Source organism: Marasmius oreades, chromosome 3, assembly GCF_018924745.1.
Source record: "Marasmius oreades isolate 03SP1 chromosome 3, whole genome shotgun sequence".
In the NCBI taxonomy this organism is placed as follows: Eukaryota; Fungi; Basidiomycota; class Agaricomycetes; order Agaricales; family Marasmiaceae; genus Marasmius; species Marasmius oreades.
In genome coordinates this window covers 3,974,443-4,000,019 of record NC_057325.1, presented here as the reverse complement: position 1 = coordinate 4,000,019, position 25,577 = coordinate 3,974,443, and the positions used below count along the sequence as shown (strand labels likewise).

Here is a 25,577-nt window from a genome sequence, read left to right as displayed (position 1 = left end):
GGTATACTGCGGTGGTAGGGGTTGGGCGGCGTTTCGCAGAGTCGAAGTAAGCCACTTGTGACTTGATAAAGCATGGCCATGTGCAGGGTTGAGGATACACCGCACCTGGATCCACACCCTTACGACGAAAGGGCTAAATAACGTGGCAAGTCCGGGATATTAGGATATCGAATAGGTTGCGAACCCTTGATAGAGACTCGTGTGATTATCTTTGAAGTATTGAAATCAAGTTTTGAGTGATTGAGCGGTCGATGTTGGGCTCCCCACTGCCCCCACTGCACGTCTTACAAGTTGCAACGGTGTACCACTGGAGAAGTGTCCATGGTTCTGGTGCGGATACGGCCAAAGTATCGTCAAGTAAAGAAAGATTCATAGCGGCCTTTCATGATGTTAAGGGTAGACCTGATATCGATTTAATATGAATGGGGAACACCAAGGGGGATGGCATGTAGGGTTTGACACCTCGGACTCGGATGTTTGGCGTCAACTGTCGGGGTAGGATATGCACCCTGTGCTTGAACATCCCACAAGCCCAGGTACTTCTGAGTGTGAAGTGGTGTGAAGTGGTGTCTTGGAGTAAGCACTGAGATCATCTTCACGTGTCAATGCACTACCTCCAACGTACGTGACGTTATCAAAGGCATCCCTCTCCCATATACCTCTAGACTTCCTCCTGTAGGGCAAAGCTTTCAAGGACAGGGAATGATAAAACCTCTGTTTGGACGGTAGTCCCCCAGAACTCAACTCCAGGCTCCCCGAAAAACGCAAAGACTCGCGACGAGTGCAAGATAGATTCAAACCTGGATTCCAGTACGCCATGCTCATATTAACCGATGGATGGGGTGTAGAACTCCGCAGTCTGCTGAAAGGGACTTGGGAACTGAGTTGCTGAATTTGGGAGTGTTATCATGACCGAGCGACAAAGAGCCCCTAAGTTCAACTTTTGTCCGCTGTAATGGAATTCCTCATCAGCCAACCCTCGATAACGCCTAACACTGGCGGCATTTAGCTGTCATGTGGTAACTGTGTTGTCTATGTCATGTCGCAGTCATGTAAGGCCCATGTGGGGATGTTTGATGTGACCGAATTGTGACACGAACAATGGGGATTGATGAAAATTAACCTAAACGAGATTCCGATTGTGTAGTAAATTATGATAGTTATTTGGGTCAATGCAGCGATCGTTTGGGCAAAAAAGACGAAGATAAAGCAAGGGCCAGGGGCAGTGCCAAAAACCGAATGAATGGAATGAGCGCTGACGGCAGCTCTCGGCCATGCCGCTTTCTGCCAATCCGGTGTCCACAAAGATGCCGCAATGCTAATTCAACGTTACAGCAGTTCGTGTGACCTCGTGACAATTATAATCTCTCTCCTACCTAGTGTTCCCATCAGTTCGGTTCGAAACCGGTTTGAAACCGAAACACGAACCGAGATGCCGAAATAGTTCGGCAATCCGTTTTGCCGAGAAACCGAATACAAAACGGTTTCGGCGCGGCAAAACGGCTTTTTGAAACGCCCGACCCACTGGGTCTGAGATTTTTTTTATAGCTTTTTTTGGTACAGTAGGCGTACTACATCTCGGAAATCTTCATTGGTACCACAGGAGGTCTGTTTTATTAGATACAGTATGGAGTAGGTAGTCTGTAGTCGTTCTCCTGCGAATAAACAATCGGATCACTTTCATCTATCGATGTACGTCGGGGTGGGTATACGGGAGTGCGAATGCGATGTACGACTATGCGAAAGAGCAGGAGAATTAAAGACAGGACTGGAGACCGTCTTTGGAATTGTCGAGCACGGATATTTGTAGGCGTATGTGGAAGTTTACTCTACCGTCCCAAAATGGACGATTGGCGTTGTTCAACCTACCGTATTCTACCCAGACCAAGCATTCTCGTATCGTCATTCATGGACACCAAGCTGCAAACAGCGTTTGAGGCGAAGATTCGTCGAAGAATTTCGGACAGTGATGGGGAGGGATGGGTTTATCTTCTTGTAGGCAAAGAGGAATTCGTGAAGTTAGGCAGGACAAACAATCCGGAGCGAAGACTTGCGGAGCATCGACAAAACTGCCATTTGGATGAAAGTGAGCTGGTAGAGGTTTACAAGACGAAGCTCCATTGGTGCCATCGAACGGGTTGGCTCTCGATCCCATGTCCATGCTTTCTGCTAACTAGTGTCCAGAATCGATACTGCATTCTAAGCTCAAGATCGCCGGATATCAAGTGTCGACAGTACCTTGCGATTGTGAGTCCGTTCGCTTTTTTTTTGCTGTTTTGATATCCATTAACGACTTCGAAGGCGGTTTGCGACATCGAGAACGATACGACCTTCCGGCTATGTCTATCGATCAGGTTGTGAACGAAATGAAAGGGTTCATTGAAGAATATAGGGATGTATGACGAAAAGCGAACCTTGAGCTAGCTATTTTCTTGTACCCATTGTAAAATGACCGGGAGAAATGATACGAGTTCTTAGCGACAGGACTCTAACGCATCTCGCCGACGTGAAAACCTGTGAGAACCGGACCATTCAAAGTCGCTCTCAACGCAAGGGCAGTTATCGACAATCTTGACTCTTTCTTCATTCTCCAGTCCATCACCGACGTAGCACATTGCATCTGGCAGACGGTGATGGTAGAGCTTCTATATGGAAATGTCAATACTCCACCGTAGCAAACGAAAAGAATGCAACAAGAACACTCACCTATCGCCCAAAGACACATCTTTCATTCCTCCCTTCACTAGGACTCCACAGTTCAAAGGGATTGTGATTGAGATCGTCTGGGTCCAAGACACCTGAAAGCTGCAACAAAGATCAGCTGTTGTCAAATTCTTCCGGGGGAAAACTCACACTATCTACTCATCAATGACGAGAAATCAATCGGAATCGCTACAGATCCCTCCCCACCAGCACGCTCTCCAAACAAGATAAACTTCCTACTATTATCCGCAGGCACCGTAACGAGATACCTCACCCGGACCTTCCTCTCCCCCTCACCTACAAATTTGTATTCCTTCCAACTCATTCCCTGATCGATGGAATACGCGACGAAATCCTTAGGTTCTTCATCGTTAACCACGATGAGTATCCCGCCGGAATCGCCAAACTCCCAGAGATGCGCATCTTTGTGGACTTCGTGCGATGTGAAACCGCCATCTCGGGAGAGGAAGGTGTCGCATTCTGTTGTATGGGAGGAGAGATTGGCCGACATTTCCGACAGCCATGATGATTCCGACGATCGATGGGGAGCTGAACGTTGCTCGTGCATCTCGACGGACGGTCGGTGTACCCATGGACATGAAGATTACAGCTCTACAATCCAAGACAAGGATGAATCAGAAACGATGAATGCAACGAATGAGGAGGAAACAGGAAAGGACTTACCACATCCTGACATCCATATTCCTGCCCAAATACATCCACAAAAGGCGGTTTAAGAGGCTTCCAAGTACCTCCATCATTATGTGAGCCCTTTCTCTCTCTTCGACGGTCGTGTCATCCTTCCGTGATTGGATGAACAGCTTGTGTTCTGCCTACAATGACTTAAGACCCGGTTCACAGTCAGAGCAAAAGCTATTCCACTTACTCTAATCGAGTTGAGTAGCTGTCCTTGCCGTGGCTGTAGATCGTTCATCAGTTTAATGAACTTGTCGTACTTGGCTAGCTCCTTGTCAAAGACATCCTCAAACATCGCTGGTTGGACTTCGCCTAGAACCTGAAGCGGCTTTCAGGATATGTTGCCGAATATCGTCTACTTCCGCGAGCTTTTTCGCTCGTCCCACAATATCTTCTCATTCAGATTGGAGTCGGTTCAAGTCTTCCAGAGAAACCCGGAGCTTTCGAGCATGTCCTGTAACGTCAGGAATTACCGAGGTTCCGACTGTCGCTTATATAGCCTTTGATCTGAAATAGCAATGGTTAGCGAACTGTCTAAATCAAGATAAGACGAAACTTGGAATCCTTGTCCTTGAGGTTAGCTTCAAGGTGTTTTCGGACGGTAACTGCCTTTTCGCTGGGGTACCAAAGGTTTGCAGGGATGAATGGGCCAAGTCCTATCCACAAAACGCATGTCAAAAGGGTCATTTTTGGATAAATAGAAAGGGGAGAGATAGAGGGGGAAAGCTACGGGGCTTGTAGAAATGGCCGATGTCGATTGATAATATACAGCAGGTAGAAGAACAGCAACGTTGATTGCCAGAACGATGAGTTCATTTGCAATACACCTAAGCATCATCAGGCCGGTTCCTTTTGAGAAAGCCATTGCACGGAACTCGAGGCGAACGTCAGATCAGAGAACTTGATGCCACCAGCAAGGAATGGAACCTATGGCTACAAGAAGTGTCTATCTACAGTCCAAAACGGATGTGAAACGGGAAGAAATCAAGAAACGGGGCGTATCTCAGCCCTACGTCCATTGCTAACCAAAATAACGTCACGAACTGCCTTGATATCCTTGCTGAACCTCGCCCTTTCTTTATCCGTCTCCTTCACCCTTACTAAATCGCTCCTAGGATCCAATTCCAGGCGTTCTTCAGACAGTTGTTCGTCGCGCATGGTGTTCTTCTTGATGACTCCAACAATGATTCGGTGCTTGTCTTCGGTCTTCTCTCCCAAATAAAAGTTGCCCAAGCGTCGCACGAGCTTCCCGATGTTTTCAGAGGCACCACCAACCACCACCATTAAGCTTTTCTCAGTGCTAGGCTTGATAGTGTCATGGGGCATCCTGATGTCATCGATTTGACGGACGAGAGTGCCGTCTCTCAAAAAGCGGACAGCGGGCTTGTCGTCGACAGAGACAGGCTGAACGAGGGTGACCCACTCGTCTTTTCCAGTGCTCTTGAGACCGATTTGAAACTCGATATTCACCAGGCCCGCTTGGGAGAACCAGTATGAGGGTGGTGGAGGTGGAGGTGGAGGTGTAGGACAAGTAGGAGCTGCCGCCGCTTCCTCTGCCAAGTTTGCTGGTGCACTTTCAGACGTGTCTTCTCCTGCAGCATTGAGTCGGGCAAGAATAGCTGCCACATAAGGATTCTTGTTGGTAGCAGAGAAAGTAGATGCATCCCACTCTAGATCCCAAGGTGGAGCCTCTCCTGCAGGTTGAGGCGTGGGTGAACGTGGTGCTGGATTCCATGTGGGTGACTGTGGATTCCATGCATCTTCTCCGGTCGCTAGCATCTCAATCATCTCATCGCGTGATGGAAGGGGAGTACCAGGAACCAAAGAGTTCGACGGGACATAGCTCGCATCGATGGCCTTGAGGGTATCGACTGGGTTCTGTAGACCTTCGCGAGGGAGCCAGAATTCGTGGCCGCGACCAAGCGGACGCCAGACATTGAGGAACTTTTGCGAATTGAGTTCCACAACGTAGCTGTAGTCGAGTACATGGACAGGTTGACTTCGATGCGCCTGGAACAGATCCAGCTCTACTTTCAAAAGTAAACTGGACTTGGGCATAGGAGACCGGTCCAGAGTGACTTCCTGAACTGTACCGGTCACACCCTTGAAGTGAGAGCGGATGACCTGTACTTTCGTGCCTATCCAAGGTTCCTTCCCAACTGACATCGAGGGTCCAACACCGTAAATTCGCTCTTGAACCTTAGTTAGAGGTCGCCAGTCAACGAGCCTCATTCCACTACTACTTTCCACAACATTGTCATGGTCGAGAAGGGCGTGACATTGTAGCTTAAGCACGTAAACACTCAGCATTAAGCGTCTACCCTCCCGCCGTTCCTGCCGTACGACATCCTTGACGATGCACTGTCTAAACGTGTAAGGACCCCGTTGCACGGCCACAGTTGCCCCCACCCAAGGTGTTGCGGTGTTCGTGGACACAATTGTCTCGGTCGAGTTGAGATAGACTTTGAACTAGACGATAATCAGTATTGTAGCTTGAGATGAAATAAAATGAAACTCACAAGGCTTCGAGCAGCGTCGTCTTGAGCCACCTCCAGTATACCGTTTCTGGATGTGATGACGAGTCCTTCCTTCCCTTTCTGAATACCGCCCATAACTCAAACAAAATCTCCAGGATCGACAACTTTGCGAACCTGGCGAACAGGAAGGGCATAATCGCCATCTTCAAAGGCAACCGTACAAGTCTGGGGCTGCTTCGGGTCTAGACGTGCATTTAAGTACTTGAATGACCCAGGGATCCCAGGTGTGACCCGTCTGCGATTGTGATCAGATCAGACTCCAATGATCGAAAAATGTTACTTACCACGACTACAACAAAACTACATTCCGAAATCGATAAGAGGGAAGATTTGGTTTTTGACGAGATCTGTACATTCGGCATAACCATCTGGGAAGGACTAGAAGTGTTCATGAGTAGCGATTGATGACAGAAGGTATGGGGGAAAAGGTAAATACCTCGCACCATGAAAGTAGCTTATCTCGACGGCTCCGAAATATGAGAAACCGCCTTCGACTGATTTCGTAATACATCTTCACCACGTCAGAGATTGTATCGAGTATAGAGAGAAGTTCAGGTTGGGGTACGCAGGATTCCAGTAGCGTTGAATCCAGTAGATTGCGAACAGTCCACCGTATTTCCGAAATGTCCGATTCTGCTTTCGAATTTTGATATCTCGCCATTGAGGTTTGTAGGTCATAACATAAGCACTTCACAGTCCGAAAGCAACCAGATGGAATATCGATGCTGGTGCCTGGAGTACTAGTAGGCCCAGCTAATGAAAGAGGACCTGAGGAAGGCTCGCTATTCCATGCACCGCCGAGCAATTTAGCCACTGAGGCTTCGACACGGTCTGTCAATGGACATCTCGACTCACAACGAGTGACATTGAAGACCACCCAGCTTTCAAGGTGACTTCGAATTTCTTCATCCAGTGAGGGGTTCACCTGGATACGATCCTGGACGTTTACGAAGCGTTCAATAATTTCCAGGTCAACACCCTAACAAATATCAATAGGAGGTAAGCACATCCAACACTGAGAAACATACCTTTTGATCCAACCAGGAAGCGACGGTTCGAAAGGAACGGAATAATGTGGCCCACCGATGCCATGACTCACGCGTCGGGCTAATTCCAACTTGCAGACTGACACCGGTAGCAACGACGAGGCTGAGCAGATCAAGAGATCCAAGTTCATATAGCAATTGCTTGCTCGGCTGTTTCACGGAGGAGCAAAAGTCGCCCCATCCTCCCAAGAAGGTTCTGAAAACCCAGGAATGGAAGCTATAAACAAAATATAAGAAGTGGTCCCATTTGATCACTAATGTTTACCATACCTCTTTTCCTGAGCCTTGCAGAGTTCACCAAGAGCCATGAGCCATCGACAAGCAAGGAAGTCACGTTGCCGAGGCTCGTTAATGTAGAACTCGGCAGATCGAGACTTGGTGCAGAGGTAATCGGTGAAGGAAGTGTGGTAAACCCGAATATCGTCCGTCGCACCCCGAATGTCGAGTACTGAGTGCATTCCTCGCAACGACAGGTCTACTTCTCCAGGGGAGAATCCAAGCAATATTTCGATAAACTTCGGATTCCTAAATCTCTCTGGCAGCAGAAGAATTGCACTGAGGATAGAGAGAAGTATGGCTTGTTCAGGATGGGTGGAAAGTATTATATGATAGAGGTTGTCAAGCTCAGGGAACGGAGATTTTGGAGAGATTCGGTTAGATCGACTATCGAGAACTATGCAAAGTTGTTTGCTAGGGGATGAATATTCCGCTTTCACAAACTTCATCGCAGTGATCGCATAAATGAATTGGGCTGAAGCATTGTCAACCAAACACTCTATGTCAGCTTTGGAAGGCCATGGGTTGGGAAATTCGACCCGTTTGTATTTAATGTTTGTGTGAATGCTGGTGAACTCACTGCGAAAGTACCGTTCGATATCTTGATTTGGCACATAAGAATCATCCAACTTTATGTGTTTAGTGAGGATACAATACTTTGGAAGATCAAAGGCCTCTCGAATCCATGATTCAGGACAGCTACAGATCAGAAGTCGCAGCGGGAAACGAGGGGAATGTTGATAGGCAGATGTTAGTATGGAGATAATTCGCAGCTGGGTGTCGCTGTCCTTGCACTCGTCCAGGCCGTCAATAATGACGAGATTGGGATCTTTCTGAGCCGGCGCCTGAGGTAACGACTCTGGTTGTTGCACCGACTGGGGCACACGCTGAGGTAATGGTTGTTCTGGCCTGTGTCTCCGCCATCTTTGCCCCCATCTCGGTATGCAGGATCTCCTTTTCGATGATGGTGAGCTGTTCAATGACGGGTGGACAATCAATGACGGGGAGACATTCAATAACGGTAAGACAACAAGTTCTCTGAATTGATCGTCCAAATTGGCTTCCAAGATCCTGGGATCAGTGGCAATCTTTTGTTCAATGATAGGGCGCAGCGATGGTATCGTGGTAACGAGACCGTGCGCGATTGTCAGCATGAGGGAGGATGGGTTGTTGCGCTTGGGGTCGGATCTGAAGAAGAAAAAAGAGGCTGCGAGGCGATTGTTTTCGGCACATGATTTGGCAACTGTCAGCGCAATGGCCGACTTTCCTACACCTGCAGTTCCTGAAAGCCAGCATACGGGTTTGGAGGAATCACTTTCAGAGGAACTCCATTCATGGATATCTCGTAGAACTGCTTCTCGGGTGCCAGGGAGACAGCTGCCACGATCAAACTGCAAGGCGGAATTGTAGGAAGCTCCAACGCCAGCGATTGCGTCCCATAGAGTTCTCTGTGCTGTAACGACTCTCAGTTTGGATTGGATACTTCACTATATCTCGACTCACGGTTGGCGGCCGTAGTATGAAAATTTCGAACAAGGTCATGGCCGACGTTGTAGAACTCTCCGCCATTTATCGTGGAATACTGCATTCCATGAAACATATGATTGGTGGTTGACTGACTAGACGACGACATCGAGAGCGAGTAGAGCGACAGACGAATGCGCTGGGTAGTAGTACACCACGAAACCAGGGTGATTCTGTTCGACTCCTGATATAGATGACAAAGTAACATTAGTCTGGGAGACATAATCAGTACACAACCATGTATTTATCATTGAATCCCAACCTGAGTTTGAGTGGGCACTTATCAACAGCCTGTGCATAGATGGGCAAGATGCAATCAGTTTCTGATGAGTGTCTGAAATTCAAGTCCCAGTCTGATGATGTCTGATGGTGTATGGTCAACATCAGCCCAGATTATGGCCGGATAGGGTCAGGATACCGTTACGGAGTCACCTTAATTCAGACTTTTGGCTATTTGTCACGGTCAGACCACATTTGGTCCGTACACTGTCCAAATTTTTTGAGATAGTCAGATTAGTACTTATCTATGTTAGCAACATAGCCGAAAAAAAAAAGAAATGCACATTTAATTTGTTACGCTAAAAAATAAGGCTTGAAATAATTACCGTAAATTTTTTTTCGGGGTGTTCAGGGTTCTGTCCTGCGCAGGGTAACTACATGTGCGCCCAATGTGCGCCCCTGAGTTCCCCATTGATTTTGCTCCACCAATGCCCCACAGACGGAGTGGGTATTTCTGGATCCCACATGGGTCCTCTCCACAGAAGTGTGTTATGCCAACAAATATGACCAAAGAAGGCGCAACGTATAAATATGCCCGCCGCACGCATCCTGCCACACTAGTGTTCCCATCAGTTCGGTTCGAAACCGGTTTGAAACCGAAACACGAACCGAGATGCCGAAATAGTTCGGCAATCCGTTTTGCCGAGAAACCGAATACAAAACGGTTTCGGCGCGGCAAAACGGCTTTTTGAAACGCCCGACCCACTGGGTCTGAGATTTTTTTTATAGCTTTTTTTGGTACAGTAGGCGTACTACATCTCGGAAATCTTCATTGGTACCACAGGAGGTCTGTTTTATTAGATACAGTATGGAGTAGGTAGTCTGTAGTCGTTCTCCTGCGAATAAACAATCGGATCACTTTCATCTATCGATGTACGTCGGGGTGGGTATACGGGAGTGCGAATGCGATGTACGACTATGCGAAAGAGCAGGAGAATTAAATACAGGACTGGAAACCGTCTTTGGAATTGTCGAGCACGGATATTTGTAGGCGTATGTGGAAGTTTACTCTACCGTCCCAAAATGGACGATTGGCGTTGTTCAACCTACCGTATTCTACCCAGACCAAGCATTCTCGTATCGTCATTCATGGACACCAAGCTGCAAACAGCGTTCGAGGCGAAGATTCGTCGAAGAATTTCGGACAGTGATGGGGAGGGATGGGTTTATCTTCTTGTAGGCAAAGAGGAATTCGTGAAGTTAGGCAGGACAAACAATCCGGAGCGAAGACTTGCGGAGCATCGACAAAACTGCCATTTGGATGAAAGTGAGCTGGTAGAGGTTTACAAGACGAAGCTCCGTTGGTGCCATCGAACGGGTTGGCTCTCGATCCCATGTCCATGCTTTCTGCTAACTAGCGTCCAGAATCGATACTGCATTCTAAGCTCAAGATCGCCGGATATCAAGTGTCGACAGTACCTTGCGATTGTGAGTCCGTTCGCTTTTTTTTTGCTGTTTTGATATCCATTAACGACTTCGAAGGCGGTTTGCGACATCGAGAACGATACGACCTTCCGGCTATGTCTATCGATCAGGTTGTGAACGAAATGAAAGGGTTCATTGAAGAATATAGGGATGTATGACGAAAAGCGAACCTTGAGCTAGCTATTTTCTTGTACCCATTGTAAAATGACCAGGAGAAATGATACGAGTTCTTAGCGACAGGACTCTAACGCATCTCGCCGACGTGAAAACCTGTGAGAACCGGACCATTCAAAGTCGCTCTCAACGCAAGGGCAGTTATCGACAATCTTGACTCTTTCTTCATTCTCCAGTCCATCACCGACGTAGCACATTGCATCTGGCAGACGGTGATGGTAGAGCTTCTATATGGAAATGTCAATACTCCACCGTAGCAAACGAAAAGAATGCAACAAGAACGCTCACCTATCGCCCAAAGACACATCTTTCATTCCTCCCTTCACTAGGACTCCACAGTTCAAAGGGATCGTGATTGAGATCGTCTGGGTCCAAGACACCTGAAAGCCGCAACAAAGATCAGCTGTTGTCAAATTCTTCCGGGGGAAAACTCACACTATCTACTCATCAATGACGAGAAATCAATCGGAATCGCTACAGATCCCTCCCCACCAGCACGCTCTCCAAACAAGATAAACTTCCTACTATTATCCGCAGGCACCGTAACGAGATACCTCACCCGGACCTTCCTCTCCCCCTCACCTACAAATTTGTATTCCTTCCAACTCATTCCCTGATCGATGGAATACGCGACGAAATCCTTAGGTTCTTCATCGTTAACCACGATGAGTATCCCGCCGGAATCGCCAAACTCCCAGAGATGCGCATCTTTGTGGACTTCGTGCGATGTGAAACCGCCATCTCGGGAGAGGAAGGTGTCGCATTCTGTTGTATGGGAGGAGAGATTGGCCGACATTTCCGACAGCCATGATGATTCCGACGATCAATGGGGAGCTGAACGTTGCTCGTGCATCTCGACGGACGGTCGGTGTACCCATGGACATGAAGATTACAGCTCTACAATCCAAGACAAGGATGAATCAGAAACGATGAATGCAACGAATGAGGAGGAAACAGGAAAGGACTTACCACATCCTGACATCCATATTCCTGCCCAAATACATCCACAAAAGGCGGTTTAAGAGGCTTCCAAGTACCTCCATCATTATGTGAGCCCTTTCTCTCTCTTCGACGGTCGTGTCATCCTTCCGTGATTGGATGAACAGCTTGTGTTCTGCCTACAATGACTTAAGACCCGGTTCACAGTCAGAGCAAAAGCTATTCCACTTACTCTAATCGAGTTGAGTAGCTGTCCTTGCCGTGGCTGTAGATCGTTCATCAGTTTAATGAACTTGTCGTACTTGGCTAGCTCCTTGTCAAAGACATCCTCAAACATCGCTGGTTGGACTTCGCCTAGAACCTGAAGCGGCTTTCAGGATATGTTGCCGAATATCGTCTACTTCCGCGAGCTTTTTCGCTCGTCCCACAATATCTTCTCGTTCAGATTGGAGTCGGTTCAAGTCTTCCAGAGAAACCCGGAGCTTTCGAGCATGTCCTGTAACGTCAGGAATTACCGAGGTTCCAACTGTCGCTTATATAGCCTTTGATCTGAAATGGCAATGGTTAGCGAACTGTCTAAATCAAGATAAGACGAAACTTGGAATCCTTGTCCTTGAGGTTAGCTTCAAGGTGTTTTCGGACGGTAACTGCCTTTTCGCTGGGGTACCAAAGGTTTGCAGGGATGAATGGGCCAAGTCCTATCCACAAAACGCATGTCAAAAGGGTCATTTTTGGATAAATAGAAAGGGGAGAGATAGAGGGGGAAAGCCACGGGGCTTGTAGAAATGGCCGATGTCGATCGATAATATACAGCAGGTAGAAGAACAGCAACGTTGATCGCCAGAACGATGAGTTCATTTGCAATACACCTAAACATCATCAGGCCGGTTCCTTTTGAGAAAGCCATTGCACGGAACTCGAGGCGAACGTCAGATCAGAGAACTTGATGCCACCAGCAAGGAATGGAACCTATGGCTACAAGAAGTGTCTATCTACAGTCCAAAACAGATGTGAAACGGGAAGAAATCAAGAAACGGGGCGTATCTCAGCCCTACGTCCATTGCTAACCAAAATAACGTCACGAACTGCCTTGATATCCTTGCTGAACCTCGCCCTTTCTTTATCCGTCTCCTTCACCCTTACTAAATCGCTCCTAGGATCCAATTCCAGGCGTTCTTCAGACAGTTGTTCGTCGCGCATGGTGTTCTTCTTGATGACTCCAACAATGATTCGGTGCTTGTCTTCGGTCTTCTCTCCCAAATAAAAGTTGCCCAAGCGTCGCACGAGCTTCCCGATGTTTTCAGAGGCACCACCAACCACCACCATTAAGCTTTTCTCAGTGCTAGGCTTGATAGCGTCATGGGGCATCCTGATGTCATCGATTTGACGGACGAGAGTGCCGTCTCTCAAAAAGCGGACAGCGGGCTTGTCGTCGACAGAGACAGGCTGAACGAGGGTGACCCACTCGTCTTTTCCAGTGCTCTTGAGACCGATTTGAAACTCGATATTCACCAGGCCCGCTTGGGAGAACCAGTATGAGGGTGGTGGAGGTGGAGGTGGAGGTGTAGGACAAGTAGGAGCTGCTGCCGCTTCCTCTGCCAAGTTTGCTGGTGCACTTTCAGACGTGTCTTCTCCTGCAGCATTGAGTCGGGCAAGAATAGCTGCCACATAAGGATTCTTGTTGGTAGCAGAGAAAGTAGATGCATCCCACTCTAGATCCCAAGGTGGAGCCTCTCCTGCAGGTTGAGGCGTGGGTGAACGTGGTGCTGGATTCCATGTGGGTGACTGTGGATTCCATGCATCTTCTCCGGTCGCTAGCATCTCAATCATCTCATCGCGTGATGGAAGGGGAGTACCAGGAACCAAAGAGTTCGACGGGACATAGCTCGCATCGATGGCCTTGAGGGTATCGACCGGGTTCCGTAGACCTTCGCGAGGGAGCCAGAATTCGTGGCCGCGACCAAGCGGACGCCAGACATTGAGGAACTTTTGCGAATTGAGTTCCACAACGTAGCTGTAGTCGAGTACATGGACAGGTTGACTTCGATGCGCCTGGAACAGATCCAGCTCTACTTTCAAAAGTAAACTGGACTTGGGCATAGGAGACCGGTCCAGAGTGACTTCCTGAACTGTACCGGTCACACCCTTGAAGTGAGAGCGGATGACCTGTACTTTCGTGCCTATCCAAGGTTCCTTCCCAACTGACATCGAGGGTCCAACACCGTAAATTCGCTCTTGAACCTTAGTTAGAGGTCGCCAGTCAACGAGCCTCATTCCACTACTACTTTCCACAACATTGTCATGGTCGAGAAGGGCGTGACATTGTAGCTTAAGCACGTAAACACTCAGCATTAAGCGTCTACCCTCCCGCCGTTCCTGCCGTACGACATCCTTGACGATGCACTGTCTAAACGTGTAAGGACCCCGTTGCACGGCCACAGTTGCCCCCACCCAAGGTGTTGCGGTGTTCGTGGACACAATTGTCTCGGTCGAGTTGAGATAGACTTTGAACTAGACGATAATCAGTATTGTAGCTTGAGATGAAATAAAATGAAACTCACAAGGCTTCGAGCAGCGTCGTCTTGAGCCACCTCCAGTATACCGTTTCTGGATGTGATGACGAGTCCTTCCTTCCCTTTCTGAATACCGCCCATAACTCAAACAAAATCTCCAGGATCGACAACTTTGCGAACCTGGCGAACAGGAAGGGCATAATCGCCATCTTCAAAGGCAACCGTACAAGTCTGGGGCTGCTTCGGGTCTAGACGTGCATTTAAGTACTTGAATGACCCAGGGATCGTACTCAAGGAGGGTTTGGACGGAAGGATCTTGTCGCCAGCAGCGAGAACCCAGTCTGCCGGATAAGGCATGGGATACTCATTAACAAGAGGATGTTTTGTTCGATTGAAATGTGCTTCGAGTCGAGGAGGAATAGTTGTCGTGGGTACGAGGGTGGAATTGGAGTAAGAGGAAACGAGGAGCCCATGAACGAAGGTTTTTCGAAGATGCTTGTACTTAGAAGCCTCGGCATCGACCAATATGGATTCTGGGAAGCTACGAGGGTCAAAAAGCTGAGGTAGAGGCCGTGTAGCAAGTCTCTTGCGCTTTCGAGAAGATCCTTCTGCCGTGTAATTGGTGTCCAGCCGTGGAACAAGCAGAACGAGGGACCTTGGGCCTCGCGTTTCTGAAACCAATCCTACGTCGCCCTTGTAGCTTCCAGACCGGATCTGGACCCATTCACTGACAGCAGCCTCACGAGGGGCAGTCCTTTTCTCTTTTGCGTTGTCTTTCAACCACTCCTTCCCACTCAATCTTCCTTTCTGCCATCCAGCTACACTTAGCCGCCCTTGGTTCAAATTGTCGGTCTCTTCGATACTTGGTAATGATAGAGTTCTGTTGATGTAACGAGCTTCTAGATAGTCTATAAATGACGGTCCTTCTGGCTCCTCTGGGTTGGGTATGCGTGCAGGCTGAGGTTCGGTTTCGTCGTGATCCTGATCATCGAGAAAACCTACAGTACGTCAGTTAGCAATAAGATACTGAAACGCAATGTAACAATACTTACCATCGAAGTCTAAATCGTCCTCGAACTCCTGGGAGTCGCTACTATCGTGTTCAGCTTCGAGATTGAGAAACGAGTGAGCATCTGAAGCCTATAAAACTCAGCCAGCCAACCATTCCCTAGAGTAAAAATCACATACCATGTTAATTCAGAACCTCTATGGACGACTGAACCTGAACTGCGTGAGCTGAGCCTATAAAATCGACCGTCAGCACTATCATTAGGGTTTTTTGTTGTTAACGAAGTAAGATGGGGCTTTTTTTGCTCCTGCTTCATTTCTCTCGCACTCATAATGAAATAGTTCGTGTATTTTAACTATCTACTCTACGTACTATGAGAAACGGACCCCTACGTACCATAATCCACCCAACGCGTTCGTTGATGATGGTGGTTCTAGGAAGATGGTGGCATGAATTGTTTCCCACGCGAGTCATCGTAGTTGTTGTTCCGCATTGGGCAGTTTCGTCGCAGTCCCACGATGTGCTGACCGGGAATTCAGGAGAATAAATTCCCGGTCAGCACATCGTGGGACTGCGACGAAACTGCCCAATGCGGAACAACAACTACGATGACTCGCGTGGGAAACAATTCATGCCACCATCTTCCTAGAACCACCATCATCGTGAACGGTAAGTCTGCCATTCCGTTGTTTTACAGTATAGTAGCTAGTCTAGAATCGAAATAATTAAAGTATGAAACAGTATGAACATAACTGAGTGAGGAGAGATCCAAAATAGACGTCGAAGTCGTCTTTTTCTTTGAAAAGTCCTAGCATATCTCACGTCGCTTGGTACTGTTACTGACCATCTTTCATCTGCTTTCTAGGTCTCGACTTGGAGGAATATTGACACCCTTCTAACGTCAGCGAACTGTTCATCGACTTTCCGACATTCACCATTACCCACTGGAGTGTACAGATTTGTACCAATCACATTGCCCCAATTCCTCTCCTACCTCCGCCACGAACTCGTGCATTCAAGGCTTAATGAGGTCTTCCTAGGATGGCTTGCGCCATATATCCAAGGAAGCGCTCTGAAAGCCTTGATAATGCCCATTGATCGCTGTCAGGGATCGTCGCATCGCCGCCCTGATACCCGCTACCTAACTCGCATTGAGGGGTAACTAGGCCATGCTGGTGTCCAGGAGAGTCGTTTACAGAGGTAGATAACGATCGAAAAGGGTGGGTGGGAGGTGACGAGCAAGAGGAAAAGCAGCTTGTGCGTTCATCATTCATCCCGCTCGATTCCGAGCCCAAGGTATGCGTCGGGATTCTCTAGCTCGCATTCATCTTACTGATTACGCCGCATTAGATGTTCGTAATACACAGGAAATCAGGTGTATTGCCCTTATCCTTTCCAAATCGCCCCGCTTCTGCCAGTTCGTCATGGTCTGACTAGGATACTGGATACGTACTTGTGAACAGAGTGTAACCTTTAGGCGTACAACCCTGCATCCTATCCATATAAATCAACGGTAAGACTATGTTGATAGTGAAGCTTACCCTGAATTGAACCTGGACGGCCACCTACCAGATCCTCAAATAGGCATCCATAACGAGTATGCCTTCACAACCCCGGAAAAATTGTCTATCGGTATAATAAGGTATGCATAGCCAGCTTAAACACATATTATAACGTGTTGATAATTTCGCTTAATTTTGGCAGATGCACGATTTGGTCAGGAGCAGCCTCATTCACAATGCCGTGGACTCAAGCGAAGGCACAAGCTGTACGATTTGGTCAAGAGCAGCCTCATTCACAATGCCGTGGACTCAAGCGAAGGCACAAGCTGCATGATTTGGTCAAGAGCAGCCTCATTCACAATGCCATGGACTCAAGCGAAGGCACAAGCTGCACGATTTGGTCAAGAGCAGCCTCATTCACAATGCCGTGGACTCAAGCGAAGGCACAAGCTGTACGATTTGGTCAAGAGCAGCCTCATTCACAATGCCGTGGACTCAAGCGAAGGCACAAGCTGCATGATTTGGTCAAGAGCAGCCTCATTCACAATGCCGTGGACTCAAGCGAAGGCACAAGCTGTACGATTTGGTCAAGAGCAGCCTCATTCACAATGCCGTGGACTCAAGCGAAGGCACAAGCTGTACGATTTGGTCAAGAGCAGCCTCATTCACAATGCCGTGGACTCAAGCGAAGGCACAAGCTGTACGATTTGGTCAAGAGCAGCCTCATTCACAATGCCGTGGACTCAAGCGAAGGCACAAGCTGTACGATTTGGTCAAGAGCAGCCTCATTCACAATGCCGTGGACTCAAGCGAAGGCACAAGCTGCACGATTTGGTCAAGAGCAGCCTCATTCACAATGCCGTGGACTCAAGCGAAGGCACAAGCTGTACGATTTGGTCAAGAGCAGCCTCATTCACAATGCCGTGGACTCAAGCGAAGGCACAAGCTGCACGATTTGGTCAAGAGCAGCCTCATTCACAATGCCGTGGACTCAAGCGAAGGCACAAGCTGTACGATTTGGTCAAGAGCAGCCTCATTCACAATGCCGTGGACTCAAGCGAAGGCACAAGCTGCACGATTTGGTCAAGAGCAGCCTCATTCACAATGCCGTGGACTCAAGCGAAGGCACAAGCTGTACGATTTGGTCAAGAGCAGCCTCATTCACAATGCCGTGGACTCAAGCGAAGGCACAAGCTGTACGATTTGGTCAAGAGCAGCCTCATTCACAATGCCATGGACTCAAGCGAAGGCACAAGCTGCACGATTTGGTCAAGAGCAGCCTCATTCACAATGCCGTGGACTCAAGCGAAGGCACAAGCTGTACGATTTGGTCAAGAGCAGCCTCATTCACAATGCCGTGGACTCAAGCGAAGGCACAAGCTGTACGATTTGGTCAAGAGCAGCCTCATTCACAATGCCGTGGACTCAAGCGAAGGCACAAGCTGTACGATTTGGTCAAGAGCAGCCTCATTCACAATGCCGTGGACTCAAGCGAAGGCACAAGCTGCACGATTTGGTCAAGAGCAGCCTCATTCACAATGCCGTGGACTCAAGCGAAGGCACAAGCTGTACGATTTGGTCAAGAGCAGCCTCATTCACAATGCCGTGGACTCAAGCGAAGGCACAAGCTGTACGATTTGGTCAAGAGCAGCCTCATTCACAATGCCGTGGACTCAAGCGAAGGCACAAGCTGCACGATTTGGTCAAGAGCAGCCTCATTCACAATGCCGTGGACTCAAGCGAAGGCACAAGCTGTACGATTTGGTCAAGAGCAGCCTCATTCACAATGCCGTGGACTCAAGCGAAGGCACAAGCTGCACGATTTGGTCAAGAGCAGCCTCATTCACAATGCCGTGGACTCAAGCGAAGGCACAAGCTGTACGATTTGGTCAAGAGCAGCCTCATTCACAATGCCGTGGACTCAAGCGAAGGCACAAGCTGTACGATTTGGTCAAGAGCAGCCTCATTCACAATGCCATGGACTCAAGCGAAGGCACAAGCTGTACGATTTGGTCAAGAGCAGCCTCATTCACAATGCCGTGGACTCAAGCGAAGGCACAAGCTGCATGATTTGGTCAAGAGCAGCCTCATTCACAATGCCATGGACTCAAGCGAAGGCACAAGCTGCACGATTTGGTCAAGAGCAGCCTCATTCACAATGCCGTGGACTCAAGCGAAGGCACAAGCTGTACGATTTGGTCAAGAGCAGCCTCATTCACAATGCCGTGGACTCAAGCGAAGGCACAAGCTGCATGATTTGGTCAAGAGCAGCCTCATTCACAATGCCGTGGACTCAAGCGAAGGCACAAGCTGTACGATTTGGTCAAGAGCAGCCTCATTCACAATGCCGTGGACTCAAGCGAAGGCACAAGCTGTACGATTTGGTCAAGAGCAGCCTCATTCACAATGCCGTGGACTCAAGCGAAGGCACAAGCTGTACGATTTGGTCAAGAGCAGCCTCATTCACAATGCCGTGGACTCAAGCGAAGGCACAAGCTGTACGATTTGGTCAAGAGCAGCCTCATTCACAATGCCGTGGACTCAAGCGAAGGCACAAGCTGCACGATTTGGTCAAGAGCAGCCTCATTCACAATGCCGTGGACTCAAGCGAAGGCACAAGCTGTACGATTTGGTCAAGAGCAGCCTCATTCACAATGCCGTGGACTCAAGCGAAGGCACAAGCTGCACGATTTGGTCAAGAGCAGCCTCATTCACAATGCCGTGGACTCAAGCGAAGGCACAAGCTGTACGATTTGGTCAAGAGCAGCCTCATTCACAATGCCGTGGACTCAAGCGAAGGCACAAGCTGCACGATTTGGTCAAGAGCAGCCTCATTCACAATGCCGTGGACTCAAGCGAAGGCACAAGCTGTACGATTTGGTCAAGAGCAGCCTCATTCACAATGCCGTGGACTCAAGCGAAGGCACAAGCTGTACGATTTGGTCAAGAGCAGCCTCATTCACAATGCCATGGACTCAAGCGAAGGCACAAGCTGCACGATTTGGTCAAGAGCAGCCTCATTCACAATGCCGTGGACTCAAGCGAAGGCACAAGCTGTACGATTTGGTCAAGAGCAGCCTCATTCACAATGCCGTGGACTCAAGCGAAGGCACAAGCTGTACGATTTGGTCAAGAGCAGCCTCATTCACAATGCCATGGACTCAAGCGAAGGCACAAGCTGTACGATTTGGTCAAGAGCAGCCTCATTCACAATGCCGTGGACTCAAGCGAAGGCACAAGCTGCATGATTTGGTCAAGAGCAGCCTCATTCACAATGCCATGGACTCAAGCGAAGGCACAAGCTGCACGATTTGGTCAAGAGCAGCCTCATTCACAATGCCGTGGACTCAAGCGAAGGCACAAGCTGTACGATTTGGTCAAGAGCAGCCTCATTCACAATGCCGTGGACTCAAGCGAAGGCACAAGCTGCATGATTTGGTCAAGAGCAGCCTCATTCACAATGCCGTGGACTCAAGCGAAGGCACAAGCTGTACGATTTGGTCAAGAGCAGCCTCATTCACAATGCCGTGGACTCAAGCGAAGGCACAAGCTGTACGATTTGGTCAAGAGCAGCCTCATTCACAATGCCGTGGACTCAAGCGAAGGCACAAGCTGTACGATTTGGTCAAGAGCAGCCTCATTCACAATGCCGTGGACTCAAGCGAAGGCACAAGCTGTACGATTTGGTCAAGAGCAGCCTCATTCACAATGCCGTGGACTCAAGCGAAGGCACAAGCTGCACGATTTGGTCAAGAGCAGCCTCATTCACAATGCCGTGGACTCAAGCGAAGGCACAAGCTGTACGATTTGGTCAAGAGCAGCCTCATTCACAATGCCGTGGACTCAAGCGAAGGCACAAGCTGCACGATTTGGTCAAGAGCAGCCTCATTCACAATGCCGTGGACTCAAGCGAAGGCACAAGCTGTACGATTTGGTCAAGAGCAGCCTCATTCACAATGCCGTGGACTCAAGCGAAGGCACAAGCTGCACGATTTGGTCAAGAGCAGCCTCATTCACAATGCCGTGGACTCAAGCGAAGGCACAAGCTGTACGATTTGGTCAAGAGCAGCCTCATTCACAATGCCGTGGACTCAAGCGAAGGCACAAGCTGTACGATTTGGTCAAGAGCAGCCTCATTCACAATGCCATGGACTCAAGCGAAGGCACAAGCTGCACGATTTGGTCAAGAGCAGCCTCATTCACAATGCCGTGGACTCAAGCGAAGGCACAAGCTGTACGATTTGGTCAAGAGCAGCCTCATTCACAATGCCATGGACTCAAGCGAAGGCACAAGCTGCACGATTTGGTCAAGAGCAGCCTCATTCACAATGCCGTGGACTCAAGCGAAGGCACAAGCTGTACGATTTGGTCAAGAGCAGCCTCATTCACAATGCCGTGGACTCAAGCGAAGGCACAAGCTGCATGATTTGGTCAAGAGCAGCCTCATTCACAATGCCGTGGACTCAAGCGAAGGCACAAGCTGTACGATTTGGTCAAGAGCAGCCTCATTCACAATGCCGTGGACTCAAGCGAAGGCACAAGCTGTACGATTTGGTCAAGAGCAGCCTCATTCACAATGCCGTGGACTCAAGCGAAGGCACAAGCTGTACGATTTGGTCAAGAGCAGCCTCATTCACAATGCCGTGGACTCAAGCGAAGGCACAAGCTGTACGATTTGGTCAAGAGCAGCCTCATTCACAATGCCGTGGACTCAAGCGAAGGCACAAGCTGCACGATTTGGTCAAGAGCAGCCTCATTCACAATGCCGTGGACTCAAGCGAAGGCCACAAGCTGCACGATTTGGTCTGGAGGCCATATTGACAATGGCGAGGATTCAAGGGAAGGGCATGAGGGACATAAGTTGTTGATATTCGGAGATAACATCTACTACAACCCCCTGAAATCGAGTCAAATTGTCTGTTTTTATTCTCATATGTGAGTGTACTCCGCCTTTACGCGAATCCTCAAGAACTAATTGCCGTACATTGGGTTTCTCTGACCTCAGTATTCTCCATGCAGTCAAGGCATGATGCGATGGTCACTGGTCACAACTCGGATCGTTAAAAGCCCTCTGCCAGTCGTAATTCCGCTACCAAGCGACCATGCCCCCCAAGAAGAAAGGGAAAAAAGCTAGTGGTACGTGTTATCTCTTGTTCGTTCCCATCGATTTTCTTACCCACTTCACGCAGGTCACCCCAATGCAACGACTTCTGGAGCAACTGAAGGTACCATTCTGCCTGTCATTCATATTTCTTCGTCGTTACTGACCTCGTGTCAGATGTACAACAAGTGCCTACCAAACGCAGGCGTAGGGCTGCTGCTGCCCCCGACTCTTCCACTGGTTTGTTCTGGCTCATTTCTGTTCTTTCTTCTTCTCACAAATTCATAGAACCTATAGGACCGTTGGTTCCATGTCCTAAAGCACGCGAAAAAAGTCGTACCCTCACTCACGATGTCGTAGCTGCTTCTAAGCCGCGTCCCTATGAGGACATCTCGGTGGATTGTAAGTTCAATCGTTTATGTTTGCTCCGTTACTGTTACTTATTCAAAATCTTTGTTTTCATAGAACAGGTTCAAGAACACGTTGTCCATGCTCCCGTTGCACGGAGGGTATCGCCCTCTGTCGTTTCTATATGTATAGTTTGCGCTTTGGCTTGGTTTCTCTTCGTCTGACCAAATGTCGTACTAGATTCAGCTATTTCAGATGGTCGTCAGACTACCCCTGACAAAACTTTAGATGGACGACATCCCCAACCTCCGAGACGGCACGCCACAAATACTTTTGTCCGATCTCCCGACGTTCGTATCAGGCGTCAGCCCGCACATGTCAGGAACGGCACTCTCGCAGACCTTCCAACGCCTAAACGGAAAGCCGGTAGCTGCCTCGCAAAGGATGACAAGACCAGGTGCAGAGATGTCCACGATTTTATGGTTCCGGTAAACCCAAAGGACCCCAACTCCGAGGACTACTGTCGTTTCTGCCTGTAGGTATCAAATATTCTTGTCGTTAGACTGAAGCTGACTGAATTCTGGTAGTGCTGCTGGAAAAGAGGCCCGCTATGGACGCGGCACAAACACGGCGACAAGACGAAACCACCTTATCGTGAAACACACCGACGCGTGGATCAAGGCATGCGATCAAATGGGGATCCACATCCACTCTACGGGCAAAGTACCCGATATCCTGCGTGCATATCGTATCGAGAGAGGACAGCAAGTTGACGACAATCTCAACCGCCAACATTTCACGCACCGCCTTTTTGTGGATGCTCTTATGGAGCTCGTTATCGCTGAGGATTTGGTAGGTACTTTAGCGACATTTCAAATCATCTGAATACTGAACTTCATTTCTCAGCCGTTTTGTCTTCTTGATTCTCCCAGGTTCAGGAACATCCTTTTGTTGCTGCGTGAAACCCTCAACCCGCATGACATTCCACATGCCACAACCGTGCGGGATATGGTGATGGAGGCATGGATCGTTCACATGCACAATCTAAAAACGGAGCTAAGGGTGCGAGTCTTCCATATATCTCGCCTTTCAGACGTTTTTCTCATTCATACTTCCAGGACGTCAAGGGCAAAGTTTCCTTTTCAATGGATGGGTGGTCGGATATCACCTTGTTCCCCTTCGTTGCAGTCGTTGCTACCTGGATTGATGAGAAAGAGGGAAATCACGGCAGGAAACAGCTTCGATTGCGATCAGAGTTGATCGGATTTTTTGGCCTTCCAGAGAGCCATACAGGGCACCATCTTGCCTTAGCGTTTATGAAGATCATCGATCGTCTTGAACTAGCTGAAAAGGTATGTCGCTCTTTTTTGACATGTTACATGTATGACATTCTCTTACATAGGTTGGCTACATCACGGTCGACAATGCTAGTAATAATGATACTATGATGTATGCAATCTCCGAACAACTTGCCGACAGAGGGGTAGACTTCAATCCTGAAGAGAATCATATCAGGTACGTATGGAACTGGTCTTGTTTGTCAATACTCCATTTTTCCTCGGACAGATGTTTCGCCCACATTGTCCACCTTGCCGTCAGCGCCGCAATGGACGTCATCGAGAATATAGATCTTGCAAACAGGTACACATGGGATGGTGACCCCGCTGTTCCAGATGTTGGATTATTCACTCGTTGTCGAGAACTTATCCGAGTAGTAAGTTCCCTATTTATACCTCATTGCTATCTTTGACCATGATTCAGTTGCGTTCTAGCGGGACCCGTCGTGCAAGGATGCAGATTTGGGCACAGAGAACAATAGGGAAAGACCTCAAGCTGCTAAAAGACATAGTAAATAGGTGGTCTTCTTCCCATTTAATGCTAGTAAGGCTCAAGCAACTTCGTCCAGCAAGTAACAATCCACATTATGTGCTTTTTATCTTTCTGATTCCTTAACTCAGGCCATCGACCGCTTCCTCAATGATCCCACCTACCACGAGATCAAAGCCAACCAACAACTCCATAAGGCCGAATGGAGAGCGATTGAGGATGTGACCGAACTCCTTCAAATCCCTCACGCTTTCCAACAGCGTTTATCTTCTGAGCGGGTACCGACATTGTGCAAGGCTCTATCATCATTCAACGCAATGACAGATCGGTTAGATGAACTTAGAGTGAAGTGTCCAAACGTCGCAGAGGCCATCAATGCTGCTATCGCTAAACTCGACAATTATTATGATCGTCTCATCAAAGTTCCAGCGTACTTCTTGTCTATGAGTGAGTCGCAAAGCATGACTTACCTGCCAGCACTTACTCTCCAATACAGTTGTAGTCCCCAATATTAAAATGGGATATATACAGGCTAAATACCCGCAACACTACCAAAGGATCAAGCGGGCGTTTGTGGATGTGGTCAGAGTATGGGAAGCCCTATTTTGCACCATTCGTCGTCAACTGACAAGCCATTGGCAGCAAAAGGATCTTCCTGGCGACGAGCGTAGTGCTGATCCATTTACGGGGAGTGCAACAGGCGATTGGGCCACCGATATCTTACGGGATGGTCAAAACTCCGGCTCACGACGTCCTCTCAGTGCGGAGGCCGAAGTAGATGCCTACCTTGCTGAGCCCATAACCTCTGAGGACATCTTCGAGCAGTGGGGGGTAAGTCGTTCACACCAAGGAACCGAGTTCAAGGACTGATATTCTCATTTACAGATGACTGCTACACGTTTTCCGAGAGTTTACCTTACCGCTCTCAATTATCTCCCAATTCAAGGGACATCCGTTCCATGCGAGCGGGTGTTTTCGTCCGCCAAGTTGACGAAGTCGGACCTCAGGAACCTCCTTGATCCCAACATCATGGAGGCACTTCAAATTCTCAAATTTTCATACAAACGGAATGGCCAGGTCATGCTGGAGCTTAATTTCACTGCACACCTCGATATTGAACGTGAAAAAGCTGAGTTGGAGGAGTTGGCAGCCGGAACAGTGCTTTCTGAGACTCTTGGACTGGCGGAGTATGGCGAAACTTTTGGGGAGCTTCCTTTACCTACGTAGCCTGTAATTCCATAGTATAACATGTTTTCTTGCACTACGTAACATATTAACAGTCTAGCTACCCATTCTACCCATTTTTGTTGTAAAAAAAAAGAAAAAATTTCGTAAACCCATGGTTTAAACGGTTTGGGTCGGGTTCTCCGGCCCGAACTGCATCCCTCAATGGTTCCGGCGACCCGCCGGAACCCAAACCGGTACGAACCACGCCGAACCATGCCGAACGCGCTGATGAGAACACTACTCCTACCTATGATTTATTATACCCTCTCCTCGACAGCAGTCGTGCGAGGATCCTTGGTAGAAACCAAAGGATCATTTCATCCCTCATTCCAATGTTGAATTACTCCGAATCATTAGTGCAGCCTCAGCAGTAGTTGAGTGCCCGTCCTTGGCAGCAGTCGAGGATTCCATCCCTCATTCCGATGTCGAATCACTCCAGTGCGGCCTCAGC

At 48.6% G+C, this 25,577-nt stretch overlaps 1 protein-coding gene across 1 annotated transcript; it reads right to left on the bottom strand.

Annotated features, from left to right (window-relative positions):
- Positions 1-6,236: 6,236 nt before the first annotated feature.
- E1B28_006663 (uncharacterized protein) lies at positions 6,237-8,891 on the bottom strand (the record flags this gene model as incomplete). Its single annotated transcript, XM_043151355.1, has 5 exons — positions 6,237-6,314; positions 6,373-6,915; positions 6,965-7,199; positions 7,253-8,711; positions 8,762-8,891. 5 exons carry the CDS (start codon positions 8,889-8,891, stop codon positions 6,237-6,239), a joined length of 2,445 nt encoding a protein of 814 aa, XP_043012450.1.
- Positions 8,892-25,577: the final 16,686 nt, after the last annotated feature.